General features: G+C 44.2%; 1 protein-coding gene across 2 annotated transcripts; it reads right to left on the reverse strand.

Annotated features, from left to right (window-relative positions):
• FRRS1L (ferric chelate reductase 1 like) lies at positions 1–27,119 on the reverse strand. 2 transcript variants are annotated; one of them, XM_047768115.1, is made up of 6 exons: positions 26,773–27,119; positions 11,172–11,256; positions 9,009–9,147; positions 5,615–5,861; positions 1,114–1,256; positions 1–588 (listed from the first exon to the last, which is right to left on the reverse strand). In XM_047768115.1, exons 1-5 carry the CDS (start codon positions 27,008–27,010, stop codon positions 1,153–1,155), a joined length of 813 nt encoding a protein of 270 aa, XP_047624071.1. In that variant the 5' UTR covers positions 27,011–27,119; the 3' UTR covers positions 1–588; positions 1,114–1,152. The 2 variants fall into 2 exon arrangements, with proteins under 2 accessions (XP_047624071.1, XP_047624072.1); XM_047768116.1 differs by lacking the exons at positions 1–588; positions 1,114–1,256 and adding an exon at positions 1,676–1,871.
• Positions 27,120–27,653: the final 534 nt, after the last annotated feature.

Consider the following 27,653-nt stretch of genomic DNA (forward strand, 5'->3'; position numbering starts at 1 on the left):
TGAGATAGAAAAATATTCGCTTTCTTATTTACAAGGTGGGTGCCTGCATAGTCCGTGTCCTCCAGACTGGCCGCTCTAGCTTAGAAGGTGACACACAGCCCATCCTCGGCCGTGGCTGGGGGGCTTGGTTATGAGGCAGGGGTAGTCAGGTGGAGCTGGGGACTTGAATCAGATGGCTTGAGTTTGAATCCATCACACCGACGTCATTTAACCTCTCTCCATCTGCGGTGAGGATTGTTTTCTCCTACATTGCCTTGGATTTACGTGGTACATTGTGCAATGTCACAGAATCTGGATGTTTTCCATATTTTTGTTCCATTCCAGAAGAATTTGAAAACCTCTCCCCAAGGGGGGGGCCTTTCACCTCTGGCGTGGATTCCAAGGAAGACATCAGAAATCACAGTCTCCACTGCTGTTTCATCACAAAACCCACCAAGTTGGAGCCTGCTTTAAAGTGCTGGGGGCAGGCCAGGAGACTCCAGAACTCTACAGTGGAAATGCCTCAGCAGCGTCATTATACCCATAAATGATTTTCCTCTAAATGGGCTGTGTCAGACAGTTGGAACAAAGGATCACTTGGGGGGTCCTCTGAAAAAAGGAAATGCATTAAGTCAAGACATTGTTATAAACTATGCTGGCTGCCAGTCCAGTTTACAAGTCTGAACATTTAAATGGATACTCTAGGTAAGGTCACTCAATGGGTCATTTCCCATTACTAATGGGGGGGCGGGGAAGTGTCATCTTCAAAATGTTTCTACTCCAAATCTCCACAATCTCCAAATATGTTAGTTTATTATCAGAATGACTTAAATTTTTGAGATGATTTGTCTATTATAATACACGTTCAATTACACTCAATATCCGTTGACTCTGACAACAGAATTAGCTGTAACCACACATGAATACCTTAATTTAATAAGTACAGTGGCAGTAGAGTCCAAATTCTAATTTTTAAGACTGCCCATATTTTTATCACTAATACAATTTTACATCTTTGGGAATACTCACAGTTCCATTTCTAACTTTCCGAGCAGCAATGAAAAATGTGTTCTCTTAGCTACTAAGCGAAAAGACATTTCAAATATATATGGACCATTTTTGTATCACTGGTACCTCCAACATTCTCTTCATTAGTTGTGTATCCAAAAGCCTTCATGCTCTATGTAAATGTGAAAGGTCTTCTGCCTGAAAGGCTGACTGTGAACTAGGGCCATCCAATGAGGTTCTCTTTAGCATTATTCCAAGTAACTCTTGAGCTGTAGTTGGAAGAGTAAAGGTTGTTTAGAGACATGGTTTCTATGCTTTCTCTGCTTTGCTATGTGTTATCTGACCAAGGAGCCAAGGCTACATAGTGTGAGAGTCACAAAAAGAGAGCCTTCCTGGGTCTCAAGTCCCATTCAGTACGATGGCAATAGTAACGTCCATCAAACCAACTCAGAGAGGTTGTGAAGCTCAAATGAGAAACCATATTTGAAAGCGAGTGCTTAGAAAAGCTGTAAGGACTTTCCAGAAGTATGGGGTCATTATGAAACAATCCTCTTCGATTAGAAAAGAAGCTTGCTCTTTCTTCCAAAAAGCTGAAATCATATGAGTCTTTTTTTTTTTTTACACGACAGAAGCTAAAATTATACTGCATATTTTTTAAAAATATACTAAAGACTTTCTAATGCATTGAATTTGTTGGCCTTGCAGTTGTGTTTAAGGGGTTCCCATCAATAAGTAGAAGGTCAGGGCAACAATGAGAAGCAGACAGAACGGAGAGGAGAAGGTCTGATAGGCAGCTGATGGCATAAAAATGTCCTCATACTTGTAAATACTGACAACACGCTCTGAAGTCGGTGGTGAGTCTATGTCATGTCGGGTGATAGAGCCTTCAAGAGGAAAGAAAGAAAAAGGAAGCGGCAATAGAAAAAAGGTACAGATTTAAAATGATATCTGCAAACCCCAGAAAAATGAAACAAAACTTCAAAGAGCAAGAGCTACTATTTTTTTTTTCAAATATATATATATATATATATATATTTTTTTTTTTTAGATACGGATTCATTAACAACTCCTGACCACATGGAGTCCTTCACGGACGGAAGCCTCTCTCACTTTCTATGGGACATAAAGGGGTAGCCTGCCCAGACCAGACCAGAGAGGGTGTGCTGTGCTGTGTGTCTGTATGTCCGCATGTCTGTCTGGCAGAGTTCTGGGGAATGGTACAGAAAGTAAGAGCATTAAGATACCAAACAAGTCTTTGGATGGAAAAAGTTTTTTGACCTGGTGAGAAGAGGAAAGAGAGAAAGTCTCCATGTAAAGGCTACTTAATAAGCTGAAATTGATAGGAAGGGCCTGACCTTTGGATTAATGCATATGCAACCTGGGTCAAGGAGGCTAAAGCATAGGCGTTTGGTGTAAAGGTCTTGGAAATACGGCTCAGAGTGAGGGTTTTTTTGTTTTTTGTTTTCGTGGGTTTGTTTTGTTTTGTTTTTTAGGGCAGCACCCACAGCACACGGAGGTTCCCAGGCTAGGGGTCAAACTGGAGCTACAGCTGCGGCCTATGCCACCACCACAGCAACGCCAGATCCAAGCTGCATCTGAGACCTATAGCACAGCTCACGGCAACGCCAGATCCTTAAGCCACTGAGAAAGGCCAGGGATCGAACCCGCAACCTCCTGGCTCCTAGTCGGATTTGTTTCCTCTGAGCCACAACAGGAACTCCCAGAGTGAGGGGTTTTAGGGTACTGTTCACTAGGAAGCTGTGCCGTACTTGACATGTCAAGCCCGCACTCCAATGTCTGCGCTGGATCCTGCTTAGCACAAACCAAACTCCTCAGGTTGGCACAAGTTTTTCTCTTGACAGATCCCACTTACCTCTCCTCCCTAACCTTGTTCATTGGTCACCTACATGGATTCCTGGGCTTAACCATGCACCCCCCCCCCATGCCTTCCTTGAGAGAAGTCTAATCTCCCCTTCTAGCCTCAGCTCAAAGTTTATCCCCTTAGAGAGATCTTAAAAGATGGACAGGGTTTGGTCACTAGAGAGGCCTTAGGAGAGTGTTCATGGGACAAGAAAAGCCCAAGCCTGTCTGTGGGGGAGGGATTGACTATTTTGTTTGGAGACAGAACAACAACAGAATTCCTGAGAGGGCTGATCAGGCAAAGCAGGATTAGACTTGGGGAGGGCTTGGAATGTTAGGCTATTACGCCATATATGTAAGAAAGCAAGCTTCAGAGTTCCTGTCGTGGCTCAGTGGAAACAAATCCAACTAGGAACCATGAGGTTGCAGGTTCGATCCCTGGCCTCACTCAGTGGGTTAAGTATCCGGTGTTGCCATGAGCTGTGGTGTAAGTCACAGATGCGGCTCAGATCGGGCATTGTTGTTGCTCTGGTGCAGGCTGGCGGCTACAGCTCTGATTTGACCCCCTAGCCTGGGAAGCTCCATATGCCGTGGGTGTGGCCCTAAAGAACAAAAACAAAAACAAAAAAAAGAAAAAAGAAAGTAAGCTTCCGAGGTAGAGTACTTTCCAATTTGTAAAGCAATTTCAAATACTTGTTTTCATTTAATTCTTACAGTAATCCTATGAAGCCAATATTATTCTTACCATCTCTGCTTCATATACAAAGAAATTAGAGTTTGGAACTTAGATCAAGGCTACATACAGCCACCAAGGGGCAGAACCAACGTTCAAACCCAGAGATGAGACTCTAAATCTCATCATTTAAAATTAGTTCATTTCTATATAAAATAGACAACCAACAAGGACCTACTATATAGCACGGAAAACTACTCAATAATTCTGTAATAATCTATATGAGAAAAGAATCTGAAAAAGAATGACTATAAGTATTTGTCTAACAGAATCACTTTGCTGTACACCTGCAACCAACACAACATTGTAAAGCAACTCTACGCTAATAAAAAATAAATAAAGCATAGGAAATGAAAAAATAAAATAAAATGGGTTCATTTCTCCAGTCTGAGATACAGCTTATTTCCCAAGGTACTGAAAGTTTCTAAGATATAGAAGATCCACTGTTGGTAACCTGGGAAATAAGCAAATGGAAAAGTAGTGTCACAAATCTGGTGGTATTCAAATGCCTTCCCAACTATAAGCAGGCAAAAAAAAAAAAAAAAAGATACGGAATCTCCAACTGGTCAACGGGAACAATTTGAAGGAAAAAAAAAAAAATCAGATTAGACAGGAGGTAGTTGATGAGAAAGATACAATTCCCAGAATAAGTTCTCAGACAAGGATTGAGAATGGCTCACTTCCATTCTTGGTCAGACCATTAGGCTGATGAACCAAGAGGGATGCTGAAGACACAGGGTATCTCGATATCCTGGGTCTTTTGGGGGGGAAATGCTGAAGAGCCTTGCCACTCGAAATGAGGTCATTAATAGAGCAACTCATTAGAAATGCAGAATCCCAGGCCCTTCCCTAGACTTACTAAAAACTGCATTTTAACAATATAGCCAGGCAATTCCTGTGCTCATTAAAATTTGAGGAGTAATGGGCTAAATTATAGGATAATTTGGTGGATTTATGACCACCAGAATGGTCATAAATTGAGTACTAATGAAATCTTTGGTGCCAGTCTCTAGAGAAGTGTCCAGAGGCCCTTTTTTGCTCAAGATGTTTTGTTAATTAAAGTACAGCTGATTTACAATGTTGTGCCAAGTTCTGCTGTACAGCAAAGTGACCCAGTCATACATACATATAAACATTCCTTTTCTTTCTTTCTTTTTTTTTTTTGTCTTTTTAGAGCCACACCTGCGGCATATGGAGGTTCCCAGGCTAGGAGTCTAATCGGAGCCACAGCTGCCGGCCTGCACCACAGCCACGGCAATGTGGGATCCTTAACCCACTGAGTGAGGCCTGGGATGGAACCCGCAACCTCATGGTTCCTAGTCAGATTCGTTTCTGCTGTGCCATGACGGGAACTCCTAAACATTTCTTTTCTTATATTATCTTCCATCATGGTCTATCCCAAGCGACTGGATATAGCTCCCCGTGCTCTACAGCAGGACCTCATTGCTTACCCATTCTAAATGTAACAGTTTGCATCTACCAACCCCGACTCCCCATCCATCCCACTCCTTCTGCACTCCCACTTTTGGCAACCACCAGTCTGTTTTCTATTGTTCAGTATTTTTATATTTAGAGCATAGGTGTTAAGAGTACTCACTGACTTCTGAATCAGACAGATCTAGGTTTGAGTTTTAGTTCTTCCATTAAGTAGCTGTAGAGCCTTGAGCAATTTCCTTAATCTCTCTAAAATGAGGATGATAATTCCTACAATTCTCCAGGGCGTGGTGAGGAGTAAATGAGACCATTGTGAGAGTTAGAGTCCATACGCCATACAGAGCAGATATCTGATCTGTTTCATTAAGCACACAGCTCATCATACACTATCTCGTGTCTCTTGTTCTAGCTACGCATGTGTATAACCTGTCCATTTCCGTGTTTGTGTGGATAAGTCCATTATAACATTCTGCAGGCAGCATCATATCTCCTTTTTCTTTTATATTACCCAGAGGGCTTACCACTCTCTTGCCCAGTAAATAATGACCACAAGCACAGCAATGTCTGGTGTTTAATCCAGATGCCCAAATGTAAGCTTACCCTGAATGGCTGGACCCCAAGCAAACAGATAATACCAACTCAAGTGCAGATCAACAATTGTTTCCTCTCTGGGAACGTTCACAGGCCTTTTAAATCTGCAGGTAACCCGATTGTTCTCAAAAATGCCTTCTTCATCTCTGGCTGGATTCCTCTGAATCTCCTTTGCCCACTGGCCTACGTTATAGAAGTGCTGTATGCGGACCCTGCCGTTGTCGTCATGGACACAGGCCATGACATCGTCGCCACCCTAACACGAAAGAGGATGGAGAAAAAAAAGTCAAAGGTGCATCTTGGGCAAATGTTTCTACTAGAGAGAAATTTCATTCAGAAATACACATTCCATCACCTCTGTAATTTAAGTCCCACCCCCAAAATTATTTTAAATGCCATTAAAAAGCTTTGACCAAATGACCAGAGTCTGCATCACAATAGCTGACGTGGAGGGCCTCCTGATGTGCATTTCAGAGAAAATTGCCTCATCAGTTCACTAGCACTCCTGCTAAAAACACAGACACCAACCTGATCATAAGCAGACAATTAGACAAACCCAAACTAAAGGTCATTTTACAAAAAAAAGTGGCCTGTAATCTTTCAAAGGGTCAATATCATGAAAGACCCACCCTCCCTGAAAAAAAAAGAAAAGAAATAAAAGCTAAGAAACTACTTTAAAATAAAGAAGACTAAAGATATACGACAAATGGAGTTCCCTGGTGGCTCAGCAGGTTAAAGATCTGGCATTGTCACTGCAGTGGCTTGGGTTGCTGCCCTGGTGTGGGTTTGACCCCTGGCAAAAAAAAAAAAAAGATCTGTGACAATTCACGGCATTCCTAGACAGAATCCAGAGTCATAAAATAAAAATTTCCATAGAAGATAATATTGGGGCAAAAGGCAACATTTGAAAATGGACAGTATATTGGATAATACTATTGCATCTATGCTAAACTTCCTGAATTTAATAAATTACGCAATGAAAAAGAAAGTCTTTGATTTTAGGTGATACCCATTGAGATATGTAAAGTTAAAGGGTTGTAACAGCTTCAATTTAATCTTCAAAGTTTCCAGAAAATACTAAAAAAGTAAATGGTAGCTGTCAGAGGAGCATTAGCAGCAGCAGAGATAGAGAGAGAGAAACGTGTGTGGCAAATGTTATGGTTTGGGAAAAAGTTCTGGAACCAGACAGGGGTGATGGTTCCATACCATGAATATAATTGATGCCAGTGAATTACATACTTTAAAGTGGTTAAAATGGTAAATTTTAGGTTATGTATGTTTTACCACAATAAAAAAGCTCCCATGTGGTGAATCTAGGTGAAACATGGAAACAGGAGTTTATGGTGCTATCCTGGCAGCTGGTCTGTAGGTTCTACATTTTTTTTCCAAAACAATTCAAAAAAGTTAAAGGTGTTCATGAGTCGGGACAAACATACCCCTCTGTGCGGGCTCTGATAGTGGCGGAGGCACTCTGCATGTGTGGGGACAGGGTACATGGAAATTTTCTGTACCCTCTCTTCAATTTTGCTGTGAACCTAAAGCTGCTCGGGCACAATTCCAACAAAAGCTAAAGACTATTAAAAAAGGGTTCCATTTTGCTTTGCCTATTACATTAGGTTTTGAAAAAAAATTAATCTTTGCTTCTTCTTAGAATAATAGGAGGAGAAAAGAGAGACATATTTTAAAGGCCTTTAGAGAGCAGAAAATAAAATTTGACACCCAATCTCCCTCCTCTGAGCCCCCTAATCTTTTTTTTCCTTTTTTATATTTTTAGGGTTACACCGGAGGCATATGGCAGGCGAGGGGTTGAATCGGAGCCGTAGCTGCCAGCCTACACCACAGCCACAGCAATGCCACCAGATCCAAGCCACAGCCTCGACCGATGCTACAGCTTGTGGCAACACTAGATCCTTAACCCACCAAGGGAGGCCCACCAAGGGAGGCCAGGAATTGAACCCACATTCTCATCGATACTAGTTGGGTTCTTAACCTGCTGAGCCACAGTGGAAACTACTGAGTCCCCTAATCTTAACAGCTGTACAGTGAGTACAAATGCATTCCAGGATAAGAAACTGTCAACTGCATTGCAAGCCAGCTTCTAGGATGGCACACACCTGCTGTTTCTCCTGTTGACCCTAAAGTACGATCTAAGTGATATAGATTCGAATCCATGCAGTCTTGCTGGCCGGACCTTTTGTCTTCCCGCCTGGACTGAGAAGCTCACTCTTCCAGTGACCTCTACAAAAACAAACCCACTTCGACTGCTAAGCCTGATTCTCTTCTTACCACCCACCTACCATCCATGCCCTATCCACAGAAAAGCCTGTCAATGTGACCTTCAAAATACATGTGAAATCTGAGCCCTTCCCACCACTCCCGTTGCTGTAACCCTGGCCTGAGCTGCCTTCCTCTTACTGGAAGAGCTTCAAAACAGACCAGGTGAAGAAAAAGAAGCATCCTCTAGACAGAGCAGCAGCATGTGCAAAGGTACAGAGGCTGAAGAAAGTCTGGCTGTTTGGGAAGCACCCTGGGACAGGGAATGGCAGATGATGGGGCTTCAGAGGAAAGAGGGAAGAATGCAGTAGAGGCACAGAGAGAAGCCGAGGCAAAGGATGGACAGCTCCCTGGGTTCCCGATGACCTGCCTATTACCGGGTCACAGTCCCTTCTAAGGTCCAGATCTGTTCCTGGCCATGCATACGGCAGATGACTGAACTGTGGGACCCGATTCTTCCCTCCCCTGTTGTTGTCATCTGTAGCCACACCTGCACCAGGCCTCTTGCTAGAGGGAGTGCACCTTCCTGCCCCATCATTCTGGGCTTGGCTGTGTGACTTATTTTAGGCAATGGAATATTATTAGCATATGTGATGTAAACATGGGTTTGAAATAAGCTTGGATGGCTCTGGCACTTCTGCCTCGGCCATGGGAAAAAAAAAAATGCCTTTGTAGCTACTTAATTAAAGAAAACCTGAATCCAACTCATGGATTGGAGCCAAGCCCTGTGGAGTCCCAGCCAATCCATACACATGTAAGCAACAAATAAATGCGTATTGTTATCAGCCATGGAGTTCTGGAGGCTCTCTAATAGCACTGCTGTGAAAATAATGAACACAGGTACCATGAGACACCTTGTATTCTTACAACCAACCCTTACTTCTCCATTGAAGCTAGCTTGAATTCTTTCAAACTTGTAATCAGAGAGCCATAAGTAATAAATGTTGTAATGCATCGATCAATGTTCTTGCTTTGCTTTGAAAAAGAAAATCAAATGCTAGAAATTGGCATCTCCCATTTAGAAGGGGCAGGGTCACGTAGAGAAACAGCACCATGCCTGTTCTCCGAAATCTAAAGTACCACGGCAAACTAAAGAGAAAAATCCACTTCTGTCATGTTTGCATCTTACCATTTTCTTGTCAGAAGAGAATCCAACTGCTACCCAACCATCTGTGTCTGCACTCAGCTCAAACTCCACATCAGCCCCTATCATCCGGTAGCTAAGGAAGTAGTCACAGGTCTCTGCGTTACAGCCTGGTTTGCCATATCTATGGGATATATCAAAACAGGTATTACTGCTTCCTCATCTACTTATTCGAAATACATCAAGAGAATGTATTTATGTGTCAGGCAGGATGCTGAGCAATATTAAAAAGTAAACAGGTAAATTCGTTCCTTGCCTGGGATCTCAAAACCGCAATTTCACCCAGGAGACACCACACACACACATAAGCTGCTCCTCTTTTTCTCCATATAAGCTGAGGTCCCAAGATGGGACGGGGGACTTGCATAGTGAGTGGCAAGAGGACTGAACAGGCGTCTCCAGCCCTAGCCAGGCTTCTCTCCATCGTATTAGAGTTTCTCGACTATTAATTATTATTGAATTATATCTGAATCCCTCATAGAGAAAAAAATTCTGAGTTAATAATTTTAATTGGTTTTGTTAATTAAATGTATGCCAATCCTTTTCACGTACAGAGTTTTAGTTAAACTACAAAATTAAACTGAGAAAAATGGACACATTAAATATAAACTACAAAACCCGGAACTTTAATTTTTTTATTTTTTAAAATTTTTTGTCTTTTTGTCTTTTTTTTCTTTTCTAGGGCTGCACCCGTGGCATGTGGAGGTTCCCAGGCTAGGGGATGAATCGGAGCTGTAGCCGCCAGCCTACGCCACAGACACGGCAACGCGGGATCCAAGCCGCGTCTGCGACCTACACCACACCAGGTATCATTTATTTATAAGATTTGCCTTTGCTCCACTGGGCTCCTTGGTGCTAATGCAATTCAGACACTCAAGTACAGAGCACTGCAAGGTGGTTACCCAGAAAATCCGATTATGTATTCATTAATCTGTTTAAGGAGCATCACTGAGATGAAAACAGGCATTTAAATTTTCTTACAGAGGACGTGTGGATCCTTTAAGGATTGGCAAGCCCTAGTTCGAGGAATACTGTTTTACACTTATTTTCAGAAATGACAGAAAATCGTAGCAATGGGGGGGGGGGTAGGGGGCGGTAACTAAGGTGGAAGGTATGTGAAGGTCCAGGATGCAAGGCTATTAAGTGTTGATGCAGGAGAGAGGCGGGGAACAGGCAGCCCTGCTGGCAGATACCCTCAGCAGCCAGCAAGAGGTGTAAGCTCAAGACCGCAGGAACTGGGGTAAAAAGCTGAAAGGGGTGAGGAAAGCTAAAAAAGGGGTGCATGGGCCAGAAAGCAAGTCCCCCTGAAGCCAGCAGGGCTCTGAAATACCTTCCCTTTCCCAAAACATCCCTGAATCATCAGAATGATTCATTGCTGGCCATCTTCCTCGAAAATACTATCACTGGATTTTTAAAAATTTCTTAGAAATACCCTTGTAATCTCAAGAAAAGTCCAAAACTTCAATTTTTTCTTAGACCTTGAGTACTGAGGCAAAAAAAAAAAAAAATATATATATCTCAAAACATTCAGTGTGGGGACCATCAAAATCTTTACTCCAGGACAATTTGTTTTAGGAAATAAAGGATTCCTAGAGAAGGAGGCTTTTCCAACAAAACAAGGCTATGTAGACTGAAGGCCCACTGTCTACACTACTGTCTACTCGCTCCAGTCCACCGCATCTTGACAGAACTCACTAGTTCTGAGGCAACTACCTAGACACAATAATTGCTGCATAATGACTGGTTAGTATCATACAGCTATCCATAAACGATGATGTTGATTTGAAAGGGAATTGGGTCTTAGATACATCTATTATCACCTGTTCCACCCATGCCCCGGCCAAAGAGGCAGAGACATAGTCTGGGTCATGTGATTCTTCTTCATAAGCCAAATGGTTAGACACACGAGCCAGGTGGATAGTCATCAGTGATGAACCACAGAAGAACGAGGGGTGCCAAGGGGCGTGCTACAGCTCAAGGCCTTTAAAACTGACACTTGGGATGGCCACTGGGCACAGGCTGCAAGGCTGCTGAAGTTATGAAGGGGGACAGGCCCCGACAGAGTGAACTGCATGCAATTTTTAAATACTACCTTGAGAAGTAAGTCAATGCCTTAGCTTTAGTTTTCCAACTCGAAGATCTACCAACCTAAAGCATCCCTTAGTTTTTCCACAGTCCTCCACTTTGATTTTGGCAAATGGATCCACAGGAGGTGCAGTAGGGAAAGGGTAACCTGGCCAGTGAGAATAAACAATGGTTAGAAAATCCAGCAACCACTTTTCCAACGAGAAATGCTTCTTTTTAGGATGTCGACTATTCTCTATGGCATGTGTCTATAGAGACGGCTGAAGCTTCAGGAAAGGGCTTTGTTGAAGCCCAATCACCCTCTTCATGAGGGGCAGTTTAGGGCATGTCTTTGAAACCCGTTTGAACCTGGGAACTGAGAAACAGCTTCTCCCGCATTTACAGGCAAGGAGCCCGAGGCACTGAGAGAGGCTATCATGTCATACCCATCGGCTCACCACCATCCCCTGGGAGGGTGAAAATCAGGCTTAATACAGTACGCATGCTCTAAGAGGGGAAAAAAAAAAAAAAAAAAAAAAGAACAATGAAACACTTCTAGATTTGATAGTGGAGGTTTTCCATCTATACCTACACATTGTAACAGGATTTTTCTGTTTCTCTGAACTTGTTTTTCATCAAGCTGCAGAGAACATTTTCATACCTCACTCGATTCTTTAAACACACCATTTCATCCAGCTGTGTATTGTTCTTGTAAGATTACTTAACATCATAGTGCATTCAACCACACATCGAGGGGAGGCCTGCATTACAGTTCCAGTTTGTGACGCAAGTAATTTTCTTCTAGGCTGTTCACTGGCTGCACACCGGAACCATGCGTGATTCATCTTGTATTCCCTCTGCCCAGCACAGCGCTTGGCATTGGACATTGAAATGACTGTCAAATCAATTAATGAAATCACCCACAGAGATTAGGCAATGCAAACACATCTTAAATTTTTGTTTTATTAAGTGCAGCATAGGTAAGTTCCCCAGCTAGGGGTCGAATTGGAGCTTCAGCTGCCGACCTAAATCACGGCCTCAGCAACACCAGATCCGAGCCGCGATGCCAGATCCTTAACCCACTGAGCGAGGCCAGGGATGGAACCTGCATCTTCATGGACACTATGACGGGTTCTTCACCTGCTGAGCCACAAGGGTCCTCCAAAAAATTATTCTATTAGCTTTTATTTTCTCACTATCCTGAAGTCCTTTCTTTGCGATTTGTAAATTTTTTTTTTAATGAGGTTTTGTTGACTTTGTTCCGTTAAGTTATACTTAAAAAAAGCCACCGGGCCACACTTTCCTGGTTCTTGTCTGTGCGCTTTGGACAGTTCATGTCTACAAACTAGATCTTTAACACAAGCTAAAGTACAGTCCTACCTTTTCACCACCTTGAAGGAGATGGGCCAAATGCATTACTTTTTCTCTTTTCATGCTAAGTCCTAAGTCTACCTCAGTACTATAGACTGAGTCCTATCTTGGATGACTTTTTGGTTTTCTCAATATTTACTGAGTTCAATACTACAAACCACATCAAGCATCTTCCTGTAGGTTCTTCCTCTTATTTCCCACTACAATGCTGTGGCCATTTTCTTTTATTTATCCAGGAATGCGATGACTACTTATGTTTGTAAGATTCTCCAGGTATCTGAAAAAGACAATCTCTTGTAATGTTGCTTCTGATCAGGTTCCCCATCTTCTTCCACTGTCCTTACTACTCGCTAGCATGTAGAATAATATATCAGCATACAGCAGACATTCAGCTCAATAAATGCCAGTTATTATTCCAACTGGATTACTATTACTATGAAAACTTCAAACAACCATTGGGTAATTTCATCTCTAGAAGAAGAATGGGTTTCTAAGGTTTCCAATAAGTTTTGGAACAAAGCTCATTTATAAATAAATGTACGAAACTAATTTATTAGTGTTAGCAAGTGGCTTATTTCTCAGGGCTCTTCTAGCACTGATTTCCTATTCTCTCATATGCTTCTAAATCTTGGAATAAGAACGTATGTTGTCAAATGCATCTGGGCATCACTAAATAATAGCACATTTTTTCCCTCATTTTGTATGATGTTGTATGATAAAGTATTTGACTGGTATTGGTCCCTGGTTCCTGGAGGGGAGACTCTAAATCCTTAAAATTTCCCAATAGGTCTTTGCTGTGTGTGAGCCCTGTGGGATCACACCTGAGTTGATGCTGAGAGATGAGATGACTCAGGATGAGGGGCTGGTCACTAGAAGCACCAATCACGTGATGAGAGGTTTGGGGCATTAAGCCAGCCCCATCTCCAAGAAAGGGCTGAGGGGCAGCTTTCTGGTTGGTGAACACTCTGATATGTCTGGAGGGTGACATGTCCTGCCTCCATGGAGTGGAATCCTCCCCTTCCAGGTTAGGACCCAGAAACTGCATTCGTGACCCCCCCCAACACCCCAACTCTGTCCTGTGTGTGTGTCTTCATTGGCTGTTCCCAATTCGTACCTGATACTAAAACTGTCATTGTATGTGTCTCCTGTTCCTAAATTCTTTGAGACTTTCTAATGAATGACAGAACCAGAGGGGGGATAGGGATAGTCCCTGGAGTGGTAGCCAGTTGGTCTGCCACAGTCACGCTGTGGACCATGCCCTTTAGCCTATGAGGTCATTAGTACCAGAACTGAAATTCAGTACATCAGTTGGGGTTGGTATCAGAATATATGCAGAGGGATACTATACTTTTCCCCTGAAATTAACGCTCACTTTTGGCATAAAAGAGATCTGGACTTGGAGTTCCCGTCGTGGCGCAGTGGTTAATGAATCCGACTAGGAACCATGAGGTTGCGGGTTCGATCCCTGCCCTTGCTCAGTGGGTTAAGGATTCGGCGTTGCCGTGAGCTGTGGTGTAGGTCGCAGACGCGGCTCGGATCCCGCGTTGCTGTGTCTCTGGTGTAGGCTGGCAGCTACAGCTCCGATTAGACCCCTAGCCTGGGAACCTCCATATGCCACGGGAACGGCCCAAGAAATGGCAAAAAAAAAAAAAAAAGAGGTCTGGACTATGTGCCAATATTTAAGCTCTTATGTGTCAGCTACAACCCAGTCTTCTACAGCCAGCTCTAGCATGGGGCTAGTACTCTGCAAACCACATTTCTCTTTTTGCCAGCTGGCTCGGTTCTACCAAAAGGAAATCTTAGAGGGAGGCTGGGAGGCAGGAGGGAGGGAAAGACCACTTGTTGCTGTTGGATTGCTGAGGAACAAGCACGTCTTCAGCCACTCTAGCCTTGCAGTGGCAGCTGGTTTGAGTTTCCAGCTTTTTTCTAGACTCCCAGAGCCAGACTCATCAAAGGAACCAGTATCAGCTGGGCAAAGGGCCCATTATCAGAGGATGGGTTGTACCTCATGGCGGGGGGTGGGGTGGGGGTGTCCTCATGTGAGCTTCTAGGTTCTCACCACCCCAAATCCTTCTCTCTGCTTCCTCAGCCCCAGGGCCAGCAGCTGCTTCCCAGTTACTGTCTCTGTGCTCCCTATCTTGTTTCTGTAATCCCCCAACACCTTCTCAGGCAGCTCCCTGGGCTGGTCATCCTGTTTTTAATTTTTTTTAATTATTTTATTTTATGATTTATTTATTTATTTTGCTTTTTAGGACTGCACCACAGCATGTGGAAGTTCCCAGGCTAGGCGTGGATTCAGAGCTACACCTGCCAGCCTGCACCATAGCCACAGCAATGTGGGATCCAAGCTGCACCTGCAACCTACACCACAGCTCAGGGCAATACTGGATCCTTTAACCCACTGAGGCCAGGGATTGAACCTGCATCCTCATGGATACTAGTCGGATTCATTTCTGCTGTGCCACATCAGGAATTCCTGGTCATTCTGTTTTTAAAAAGCTTTAAAAACTGGTTTCTGTCCTTCTGACTGAACATTGATGGGTAGAGAGTAAGTGCATTAATCTTTGAATACTGATACAATGTATTTGTAAAAACCATACCTTACTAGCAGTTAGCATCTTGAAGGCTCTAGCATAATGATATTCAATAGGATCTGTTTTCCATGCACGGTACAATTTGATTGGAAAATCATTTTGCTTGTAGAATTTTAATGTTTAAGTAACCTAGGTGCACAGAATTGACATTTCTTGGTTTATAGCACACTCTTATCAGTCTATAAAAGCCCATCTTAAATTTCCTCCGGACCTCGCTATTTTAATTACTAGCCTTTGTAACATATCTTAACATCTAGCAAGGCAAAAAACTATCTTAGTAATTCATGAAATGTGACTCTTTCAAATAAAGTATAGAAACCAATTTGTCAAGTTCTCTCCAAAAATGCTGCTGGGTGCTGGAACTGCATGAAGTGTATAGGTGAATTGGGGGAGATTTGAAATTTTTATTCCTTCCAAGATCATGGTAATCTCTCTATTTTTCCTTGGATTTTATATCCCTTAATAGTTTAAAAATTTTCTCCACCAAGGACCAGTGCATTCTGGCAAGTAAAATCTGAACACTATATAGATTTTTGTTGCTATGTTAAACAGTATCTTGTCTTCTCGTACATTCTCTAGCTTATTATTGCTAGAGAAGAAGCTTCTGGTTTATATATGCTTGTTCATCACAACTTCACTACACTCTCTTGATTACATCCGTTGATTCTTTTTGGATTTTTTCTATGTAAATGCTCATATAAAGAGAGATGAGAACGTACATTTACACAAAACTTGTATGCAAATGTTCATGACAGCTTTATTCATAATAGCCAAAAATAGGAAATAACCCAAAGGCTATCAACTGATGAGATAAAAAATATGGTAAATCCATACAATGGAATGTTATTAGGCCATAAAAAAGAATAAACACTGATATGTGCTACAACACAAATGAACCTCAGAATCATGTTGCTAAGTGAAAGAAGAGTCACAAAGTAACCTCATGTTGTATAATCCCATTCGCATGAAATATCCAGAAAAGGAAAATACTGAGACAGAGAAAAGTGCTTGCCTAGGGCTGGGAGTTGGGGCACGGGTAATATCTAAAGGGTACAGGTGCAGGGTAATATCTACAGGATACAGGATTTCCATTCAAAAGGGTGAAAATATTCTAAAATTGATTATGGTGAGGGTTGCACAACTCTGCGATGTACTAAACCCCACTGAACTATACACTTGAAATGGGTGCAAAAAAAAAAAAAAAAGAAAAGCAATAGATGTCTTGCATACCACACTTCCCTGTTCCATTTAACCCAATTCAATTGTGAATTCAAGCGCTGAGCATCTGATTGACAGAATCAAGATCATATTCAAGCTCCAAGGTAGTGTGCTAACCCCCGCAAAACAGGCGAGCACACTGGATAGAAGCTGGAACAGACACAGAGGGAAGCCAACCCACCACACCTGCCAAATTTCTCTGCTCTTGTTTCGCACTTCGTTTATTTGCACCTTCACCCTTTCCCTTGACATTTCAAAGAACCAAATTTTGATTTGGGTAATTATTCTCATTTGCACTGTGTACGTGCCTTTTGCATTTCATTTATTCCTACCCAGGTCTGCATTATTTCCTTCTTTTTTGTGTCCATTTTAAGTTGAGTGATTAGTTTGTTTTCAATCTTTATTTCCTGAAAAACATATTCAAAGCCATAATTTTCCTCTAAGCTCTGTTTGAAGTTCAGGCCAAGCATTTTTCTTCTTCTTCTTCTTATTTATTTATTTATTTTTTTTGGCCACCCCGCAGCATAAGGAATTCCTGGATCACATCCAAGCCAGATCCTTAATCCACTGTGCCAGGCCAGGGACTGAACCTATGTCCCAGCATGCCAGAGACACCACTGATCCCCACGGCACCAGAGCGGGAACTCCCAGGAGCTGCACCATGAAGAGACCTCCCCAGGTCAAGCATTTTGACACATACCATTTTGATAGTCATTATAAATGTATCTTAATTTTCCTTTTGAATTTTTCTTTAACCTAAGACATAATTTAATATTGTTAGTTTTAAAAAATTTCAGACATGGGTGATCCTCCCTCTTATTTCTTTTAAGATGATTATAACATGATTAAGTTAATTTCAACTTTTACTTCGCTGTAGTCAGGAGGTATCTGTACCATGTAGGTTCTCTGGAATTTACTGACTTCCTTTTGTTCTGGTATATGGTCAATTTTAGTGGACCTTGTGTGCTCAAAACGAACGTGCTTCTATATCTATATATCCTATATGTCTATCTGACTTTAATTACTTATATAATTAAAATCACCTATACCTTTTCTTTTTTTTTTTTTTTTTTTTGCCATTTCTTGGGCTGCTCCCTTGGCATATGGAGGTTCCCAGGCTAGGGGTCTAATCGGAGCCGTAGCCACCGGCCTACGCCAGAGCCACAGCAACGCAGGATGCGAGCCGCATCTGCGACCTACACCACAGCTCACGGCAACGCCGGATCCTTAACCCACTGAGCAAGGCCGGGGATCGAACCCACAACCTCATGGTTCCTAGTTGGATTCGTTAACCACTGCGCCATGACGGGAACTCCATAATCACCTATATCTTTTCTTAGTTTTAAAATGTGTTTGATTTTTCAGGTCCAAGAACATGTCCAATTAGAAATGTTGATTTAACTACTTCTCTATATATTCCCATAAGTTTTTCCTTTATATAGCTGGAAGCTATATTGTCATAGGTATTATTTATCTTGATTTATTATCAGTGAATAACATTATTTCCCCCCATGTTTTGTCTTGAATTATATTTCGTGTGATGTTACTGTCACCTCAGTTTTCTTACGGTTCATCTTTCCCTGGAGTATCATTTTCTATTCCTTCAAAAACTGTATAGTACTCACACAGACATTAGGAAAACTCTTCTGATTTTCCTTTCTCATATTGCTCTTGCCTGGTTTTGCTAATGAGGTTATGTTATCCTCATGAAATGAGTTGGGGACTATTCCTTTTTTTTTCTGTCTTTTTGGGGCCACACCTGCAGTATGTGGAGGTTCCTAGGCGAGGGGTCCAATCAGAGCTGTAGCCACCAGCCAATGCCAGAGCCACAGCAACACGGGATCCAAGCCTGTCTGCAACCTACACCACAACTCAAGGCAACGTCAGATCCTTAACCCACTGCGTAAGGCCAGGGATCGGAACCCACACCCTCACGGATCCTAGTTGGGTTTGTAAACTCCTGAGCCAGGATGGGAACTCTGGAAGATTTTTTTTTTTTTTTTAACTGACTCAATTTCATTGGTAGGTTATTTAGGTTTTCTGATTTTTCTTGAGTCAGTTTTTGGTAAGTTATATTCTCCTGGAAATTTTTCCACTTAACAGTTCAAGTTAATTAGCATAAAGTTATCCCATGTATTCTTATTAGCTTACTTTCAAAAATCTGCTTCCATGTTTTATTCGGCTATAATTCACATACCATAAAATTCACCATTTTAAAGGATACAATTCAGTGGTTTTTAGAATCTTCACAAGGTTGTACAACCATCACCGCTATGTAATTCCAGAACATTTCCATCATTCCAAAAAGAAGCCTAATACTTGCAAGCAGTCACTACCAATTTCATCCTTCATCCAGTCCCGAGCAACCACAGAGCTACTTTCTGCTTCTATGAATGTGCCTGTTCTGAGCATCTCACATAAATGGACTCATACAAATCAGACGTTTTGTGTCTGGGTTCTTTCACTTAGCATGTTTTCAAGGTTCATCCATGTTGCAGCGTGTATTGGTACTGCATCCCTTTCTGTGGTTTAATGAGATTCCATTGCATGGATATAACCACATTTTAAAAAAATCTGTTCAGCAGCTGATACACATTTGGGCTGTTTCTACTTTTTGGTTATTATGAATAATACTGCCATGAATATCTGTGTATACATTTTTGTGTGAACATACGGTTTTTATTCTCTTGGAGGAGAACTGCTGTGTCATATGTTAACTCTACGTTTAACTTTGAGAGAAACTACCAAACTGTTTTCCAAAGTAGCTGCACCATCTTACATTCTTATCAGCTGCACCTATGGCATAGAGAAGTTCCCAGGCCAGGGACTGAATCCTTGCTGCAGCTACGGCAACGCCAGATCCTTTGACCCACTGTGCCAGGCTGGGGATTGAACCTGTGCCTCCACAGTGACCCAAGCTGCTGCAGTTGGATTCTTAACCCACTGTACCACAGTGGGAACTCTTCCTTTCTCTATCCTTTCATTAGGTTAGCTGTCTTTTTATTGTTGGTTTTTTTTTTTTTTGTCTTTCTTAGGGCCATACTCATGGCATATGGAAGTTCTCAGGCTAGGGGTCTAATCGGAGCTGCAGCCTCTGGCCTACGCCACAGCCACAGCCACACGGGATCTGAGCCGCGTCTGCAACCTACACCACAGCTGACAGCAATGCCAGATCCTTAACCCACTGAGCAAGGCCAGGGATCGAACCTGCAACCTCATGGTTACTAGTCAGGTTCGTGAACCACTGAGCTACAACAGGAACTCCTTATTGCTGAGTTATAATGTATTGGCTTTTTTTTTTTTTTTTGCCATTTCTACGGCTGCCCCCGCAGCATATGGAGGTTCCCAGGCTAGGGGTCTAATCGGATCTGTAGCCACCGGCCTACACCACAGCCACAGCAACGCAGGATCCGAGTTGTGTCTGTAAACTACACTACAGCTCATGGCAACTCCGGATCCTTAACCCACTGAGCAAGGCCAGGGATCGAACCTGTAACCTCATGGTTCCTAGTCAGATTCGTTAACCACTGAGCCACGACGGGAGCTCCTGTATTGGCTTTTTAATCTCTGCTAGGTCTAGGGTTATTTCCCCTTTTTTCATTCCTGATATTATTTGTCTTGTCTCTTTCTCTTGATCAATCTTGCCAGAATCCTGTTGTGATAGTTAATTTTATGTGTCAACTTGGCTGGGCCAGGTGAATGGATACGTGGTCCAATATTATTCTGGATGTTTCCGTGAGAGTATTTGGATAAGATAAATAATTGAACATTTAATTTCGTTGCCTCTGACTAAAGCAGACTGCTCTCCACAATGCGGGCGGGCCTCAACCCACTGCAGCTGAAGGCCTGGGCAGAACAAAAAGACAGACCTTCCCAAAGCAAGAGTGAATTCTGCAGCAGATGGTCTTCAGACTTGAACTACAGCATCAGCTCCCTCCTGGGTCTCCAGCCTGCCAGCCTGCCCTGAAGATTCTGGACTTGCCAACCTCCAAAATCGTGTGAGCCAATTCCTTAAAATCAGTCAATCTCTCGCCCTCTCCCTTTCTCTCCCGCATGCATCCGATTGGTTCTTGTCTCTTTGGATAAGCCTAATACATTTATCCACTTTATTCATATTTTCAAAGCGTCCCTTTCGGCTTTTATGATCCTCTTTGCAGAATACTTGGTTTCTATTTCATTAAATTCTGCTATACCTTTGTTATTCGTTTCCATCTATTTTCTTTAGAGTTATTCTCTTCTAACTTCACACTTTAGGGGCATGTCTCCTTTTCTTCTAGCAGCATTTAAACCCGATAACCAACTGCCTTGAGGGGCTTCCGCCTGGACACGCCACCGACGAAGCAACTCCACATGCTGGATGCAGAGCTCCTCTCCCTCCCTCAGGCTCTTCCTCCTTCCTGTGTGTTCTTCCTCCTTCCTTCGAGAGGAATCCCACCACCCTCCTCCAGTCTCCTAACCCTGAAATGTCAGTCCTGGATTTCTCCACCTGGAGCTCTCACTGAGTCACCAGCCTGCCTCTTGGCTATGGCACAGCTTCCTATCTGCCCCCCTACCTCCCTTCTGCTTGTACACCACGTGGAAACCAGGTCTTGGCCCAGCACTGTTTGAGGAACTTTACTGGCCTCTCCCCAACCACTTCTTCTCCGCTACACCCACTTGTCTTCCTTCGCCCTGAGATGTACGGCTCAGACACCTGACACGGCCAGCCTCTCCTTCACCCCTTAGCGCTGTCCATGTTCCTACTTTTTTATTACTGCTTTTTGGTATTTTTGTTTGTTTGTTCCTATCCCTCCACTTCCCATTTTGGGGCTATTTTTTTTTTCCTTTCTATCTAAAACAAAAATTGGGATTAAGACCAAATAATAATGGTTTGGGGCAAAAAAAAAAAAAATTATTTTTTCTGCTTCCCTTTCCGTCTTCTCACTTGTGCCCTATAAACCCTTCCTTCTGCTTTGGAGTAGGATTAAAAGTCACTTTTTCTCCTTCAGCTATTTCTATAACACATAAGGCACTTATTTTCTTGGTTCATTTTTCCAGGTTCTCAACATGCTTCTGTGGTTTCCTTTCTTGTCTCTCGGACACGATCTGTTCCTCCTTTGCAATCCCTTGAGCCTGTTTTGCCGTACTCCACTGGGTAGTTAATGGCTTCTGGTTTGCGACTTATTGCTTCTAATGAACTGTTTGGATCACAGCCCTCAGGTATTAATTTAGTACTTGATTCCTTGAAGTTTTAACCAGAAATTATCTGTTCAAACCAGAGAGCTACTGCATCAGCCTCTTTTTCTGGACTGCCTGAATCATTTCTGCTTATCAGAGTCATATGACAAAGTAAAAATGTCAAGAGACTTTGTAAAATAGAACATCCCCCCTCCCCCCCACACACACACAAGAGGAGCCTGTTCAGCAAAGCTTTCATCGTGGCACCCACCACTCAGGAAACTGCGGTTCCCAATTGCCTACCCTATCAACTCCAAGCCCCTCTTCTCAAGTTTTCCCACGAAAGTGCCCCATCCTACCTGTCTCACTGCACTTCCCAGCACAAGTCAAGAGGGACCCACTGTTCCAAACACGGTGGACGCCTCGCACCAGGTTATCCATAAACTCAATCAACAAATCTGTCCGGTTCTCTGCTACTTTCTAGCTGTGTGACTTTAGCTACAATACTTAGGTTTTTTGTGGGCCAGTTTCCTTAACACTAACATGGGAGTAACAGTAGTATCTAAGTCAGAGTATTGCTATAAGATAAAGGTTAGCATGGGTAAGGTACTGAGGACGGTGACTGGCACACAGTAAGCACTTATGAAAAGTTATCTCCAATTCATGTTATTATGGGACTAGATCATGGAGATAAATTAAATGTAGATTATTTACTTTTAAATTAATTACCCTTGTTGTGATTTGTTTTGGTTTTATTCTCTTGCCCATAAATAGTACATATACACTGTTTTTACCTTTTCACTGAACAAGGTGATGCTATCTTTGTGCAAACCAAAGTACAAATGAAGAGATACTACAAATTAAAAAAAACGGTATGTGAGTGTTTTCGTGCATGCATGTATGGATGTACATGTGCATGTGTGTGTGTAGTCTTCTTATTCTCATACAGTACGTGCGTATGAACCACAAAGGGAAAAGTATCCCAAATGTACATTCGTAAGGTGATGGGTTATGAATCCACATACAGTATATGGGAGACAGAGGAAGACAGAGGCAGATGAAGGAACTTTTGCCCTTTCCCCCATGCTCTGTTCTCTCTACTGTCTACTAGCTCCTTCCCAAGATGGGAAAAATTGTGGTCAGAAACTCACTGATTGGGCCAAGTTTTACAAGTGGTCAGATTACTATGCCCTAAAGATGAATAACTTGGGAGTTCCTGCTGTGGCACTGTGGGGTAAGAATCTGATCTGACTGCAGGGACTTCCTGTTGTGGTTCAGCAGGTTACACACCTGACTAGTATCCATGAGGATGTGGGTTCCATCCCTGGCCTCGCCCAGTGGGCTAAGGATCTGGCATTGCCGTGAGCTGGGGTGTAGGTCGAAGACACAACTTGGATCCTGCGTTGCTGTGGTGTAGGCTGACGGCTGTGGCTCTGATTCATCCTCTAGCCTGGGAACTTCCATATGCCACAGGTGTGGCCCTAAAAAGAAAAAAAAAAAAAAAAAGAATCCAACTGCAGGGGCTCCAGTTGCTGTGGAGGTGGGTTTGATCCCAGGCCCGGTGCAGCGGGTTAAGGGATCCAGCTACAGCTCAGATTCAATCCCTGGCCCAGGAGCTTCCACATGCTGTGCGTGTGGCTACATGCACAAAAAAATAAGTAACCTGGAATGGTGTTCCTGTTTTCCTTCCTAGGTAGTGCATGGCCCAAGGGCAAGCCAGCTACATCATCTATGTGGCTGGCTGGTAAGACTCACAGTTGCTTCTCAGACCTGACCTGTAGATCTTAGCAGCAGGGAAAAGCGAGCACAGAGTTTCACTTGGGACTTAACCCTAAGCCAATGGCCAACTTGATTTTTTTTTCAGAGAATCCTCAGAATAGGATCTTTGCCCATCATCATGTGATAAGCCATTTTATATTCTACTGTTGTTCTGAATACATAGACTCTTGCTTGATGACCTTAAGGGGAAGAGTTATAAGTAATAGGATTCAAGCACCAAGAACCTATCAAACCTTTTAACCACAGAGAGCATGAAGGGTCATGGCAAGACTAGAGAGTGTGCTGTGGGAGAATATCCTTGCCTAATGACAGGGGATGGGAGGAGGAGAAAATCACAGAAGGCTCCCTGAAAGAGGTGGCATTTGAGCTGGGACTGGAAGGATGAGTAGTACAGGCTAAGACAGTGGCAACCCCTAAGAATTCTGAAAGCTGGCATCATTAAACCAAAACATAATTTAAAGTTTAAAAAATGACCATGTTAGGGGTGATTATAAACATCAAATCAGCTAGTGTTTCATCTCTGGCTTTGGGGATCCTGGGCAATCTGGTCACTGGAGAAATGATCTCTGGACAAGGTGGGTAATGGTTACTGGGCTCTCCCATAGTTTCAAGGAATTCTCCATTTCCTCTCCCATTATTCTAATTCCCTTTTTCTGATTTCATATTACTGGGCTACCTCTTCATTAAAAATTCAGTTCGTTGGCTACTTTGAACCTGAGAAGGGGGTACCCTGCAGAGTCGATCAGCAGAAAGAGACAACACCACTTGTTTTGAAAGAAAGAATAGTTTAAAGGTAGTTTTCACCTCTTCACTTGCCACTTCCTCCCCAATCAACTGGGCTCCCTCCTTCCTTCTCCACTGAATTCATCCCAGGAAAACCCACCCCTTACCTGTCATTGCTTGAATCCAATCAACTATTTGAAGTCTCCACCGGGCCTCACCATGGCATGGCACACTCTTTCTGATGCCCTCTTTTCCTTCACCTTTCAGGGGCACACCCTTCTGCAACATTTCCTGGTTCTGCTTCTCTCTCTCTGGCAGTGCCCTTTTAAGGCCATGCCACCGATTATTTCTAAGGATCTTGGGAACGTCCCTACTCAGGACCCACAAGGCTAAAGCCTCGGCCCAGGGTAATCCAGCTGAGGAGCTGCCCCTGAGAGGCTCACCCCACAAATGTCCCCACTGGCACCCACCAGATGGTTGTAGCAGTAGCCTTTGAAGATAAGTGAAATGGTCAGAGAGAAGAGGAGAACAGAGGGTGAAGGCTCAGAGTGAGGGAGGGGTCAGAGAGAAAATTACAGGTGAAGGAGTTGAAGTTTCATTCAGGGAGGAGGTTGCAGCCATTACACTGAGGGCTAGAGCCAGGCTTCAGGTTGTCTGTGCAGAATGGGTGAGAGTGGCAGGCAGACAAACTAGGGATTTGTACACACCACACAGGCCCCGCTGCCCTGTGGGGTCACCTCACCTAAATGCCCTTCCCTTTCTGTCTCACCAAAGTCTTTCTCACTTCCCAGTTCATCTCTGTAAAGCTTTCCTTTGGGCTGCAGCCCACCCGATGTCCATGGTCATAAAACTGCCTGGACTATACAACCAACTCCCCTCTCTCAGTGCATACAAACTAATCTAATAGACATAGACTCTAACCTTGTTCTCCATTTGTTAGGTACATGTACCTATTGAGAATATAATTTCTCACATGCCACCTCTGAATCACCTGTCACTGTGCTGGGCTGACTATGAACAGAATAGCCATGTCTTAGATGCTTTCAGAAAGAGATGGGTTTGGGACTATTTATTCCTTTCCAGAGTAACAGGTTCTACTTCTTCTTGTTGTCCCCCTACCCACCCCCTCCTTCCCTGCCATTCCTCCTTCTCCCTGGCCATGTGGCTACCCAGCTAGAAGACTACACTTCCAGCCTCCCTTGCAGCTAGGTCATGGAATCAGGTTCTTGTCAGAGGATTGTGAATGGCATGATTTGTGCAACCAGCTAGAAGGTAATTGCTTGTCCTGAACTTCCTCTCTTTCTTCATCCTCAAGCTTGAACAAAGATGTGCAAGCAACGTGACTTCCACACTAATGAGGACAAAGTTCAGGCAGCAGGGGGAAGGACAACATGGAAGGAACCTAGGTCCTTGACTGACCCTGTGGAACAGAACTGGCCCACCAGCCCAGACCAGCCTGACTCATGTGAGAGAAAAATAAACTATCTTATTTAAGCCATGATATGTTGGGGTCCCAGTTTCAGCAGTAAGCCTCTACCTAACTAATATATTTCCCCAAATCCATTTTTCCGTTTAATACAGTAAGTCCCGTTTTTGAATTGGGCATATTACTTCCCAGCTAAAAGGCTACACTTCCCAGCCTTCCTTTGTGCCCACGTGTGACCACATGACTTGGCTGTGGCTACTGAAATGTAAGTCGAATTGTTCCATGGGACTTCTGAGTAACCCTCCTTATAAAGTAGTCAGTGACCTTCTTCCCATTTCCTCTTTACCACTGTCTGGAAAGTGAATGCAATGGCTGGAGATTAAGCAGCCATTTTGGGCCATGAAGTTACATGCCAAGAGTTGTGAAGAAGCAGAAGACCAGAACTAGTGATGACCAGTTCTAGACTGCCTACTTCTAGATTACTTTATATACAGAGGAACGTCTATCTTATGTAAGCTATTAGTGTTTGTTTGTTATAAGTAGCTAAATCTAGTCCTAATAACAGATGTACCCAGCATCATATCAGTTGCTAGGACACACAACATTTCAAACCCCAATTTGATTCTTGATTCCTCCTAGCAGAAGAAAAGGAAAATCACTTTCCAAATTGCAGGAGTTAAGAAGCCAGTTTCCATTCCTTCTGAACAGAATCAGCTTGGCTTTTGTGCTCCCTGAAACGCTGCCTCTGCAGGGGAGGTCTGTGTGACAAACCCCCAGTCTCTGGGCCCAGCAGGCCCCAACAACGGTGGCTCACACTAGAGGTCCATGACACGTGGGAAAAAGAAGTGGGATGGAAGTGGGCAAGGAGATGTGACCCAGCTCTCACAGCAGGGCAGTGAGCACAAACAGAACGCTGAAGCTGGGACACCAGCCACTGCAAATTTAGGTCAAAACAGACAGGGAGGAAATAAGGCAACAGCCCTCTTTAAATTGGGATTTCCGCTTCCCATCAGCTGTTCTGATACCACACCTCTATGCCAGATGGCAGTCTCCTCCTTTACCATTCTCTACCCCAAGCCCTGGGGGAGGGTGGCGGCCGGATGCTGAAAACAGGGAAGCTTAGACTCAGTCCCACCTGTCTGCAGCTTCGCAGGACCTGGCTGACCACCGCCCTCCGCCGGCCTCAGTCTTCCCACCTGCAAAGCCAACCGCAGGTGGAAGGCGCTGACATCTCGTCGGGCCCCCTCTCCAGGTGGATGGGTAAGGTGAACCATGCGTTCCCCCTTCTGAACCTCGGCTGTACCAGCGGCACCCCTTTGCAGCCTAACCAATTCCCCGCCCCCGCTCCCACAGCCGCTCCTCCGTCCCCCATCCCGGGTCTCCGCTCCCGCAGCCCGTCATCCTCCCGGAGCCTCACCCTCCTCGGATAGGTAGCGTAGGTCGTAGAACTCCCCAGCGAAGGTGCCGTAGGAGGAGTCGTGGCGCGGCGCCGCCTCGTCCGCGCCCACGTCCCCCCGCGTGCGGCCCCGGGGTCCACGGCCACCGGGGCCCGCGCTGTCGTCCGCAGGGCTGGCGGCGCAGGCGGCGGGCCCGGTCAGCAGCAGCAAGAGCAGCGGCGTCCAGGTTCCCCGGCGCTGCCGGCGCCGCTGCGCCATCGCTGCGCACAGATCCCGCAGCCAGGCCGTTCCGGCCGCAGCTGGGGCGCCGCGGGCGCGGGGTCGGGACTGCGCCGCCGCCGCCGCCGCCGCCGCCGCCAGCGCGCGTCCGCGCCTCTCCCCCGCCACCCCGCCTCCAGCCCGCGCAGCCGCGGAGCCGCCCGCACCCGCCGTCTCTCGGCGTCGCTGTGCGCATCTTCGCTTGTCCCCGAAGCCTCCCCTTTTTCCTAGCGTCCTCTCTTCCTCGCCCGGACCGTCTTTCTCTGCCTCCTTCCTTTTTCACATTTCTCCCCATTTCTCCTTCCTCAGGGGCCTCTCACAAGTATATATTTGGCTCTTCTAGACTCTAGCTACTGAGAAAGTAGTTGGAGGACTAGCGGCATCAGCAGCCCACGATGCCAACGTGTTATCACTAATCTCCGGCCCCACTGCCGACACAGGCGTCAAGATCGGCATTTTCCCCAAATCCCCAGGAAACCCCAATATACGTTCATACTTAAGAAGTGCTCCACCTTGGACACATCTTGTTTGAGCAGCTGCCTCCCCCACCTTGTTCCAGCACTATTGGGAACACTTATATAAAGCACTTAATTATACCCATTATATCTTGGGATCATCACTGAAAAAGTTGAAACAGCGAGAT

This window comes from Phacochoerus africanus, chromosome 2 (genome assembly GCF_016906955.1).
Source record: "Phacochoerus africanus isolate WHEZ1 chromosome 2, ROS_Pafr_v1, whole genome shotgun sequence".
In the NCBI taxonomy this organism is placed as follows: domain Eukaryota; kingdom Metazoa; phylum Chordata; class Mammalia; order Artiodactyla; family Suidae; genus Phacochoerus; species Phacochoerus africanus.

Excerpts from the sequence above, each read along its gene's own strand:
- FRRS1L (XM_047768116.1), bottom strand. The coding sequence starts at position 27,010 with ATGGCGCAGCGGCGCCGGCAGCGCCGGGGAACCTGGACGCCGCTGCTC. Across the intron at positions 9,148-11,171 it reads AAAACTAAGGGATGCTTTAG|ATATGGCAAACCAGGCTGTA; the intron begins GTTGGTAGATCT and ends TATATCCCATAG. Across the intron at positions 1,872-5,614 it reads TTGGGGTCCAGCCATTCAGG|GCTCTATCACCCGACATGAC; the intron begins GTAAGCTTACAT and ends TTCCTCTTGAAG.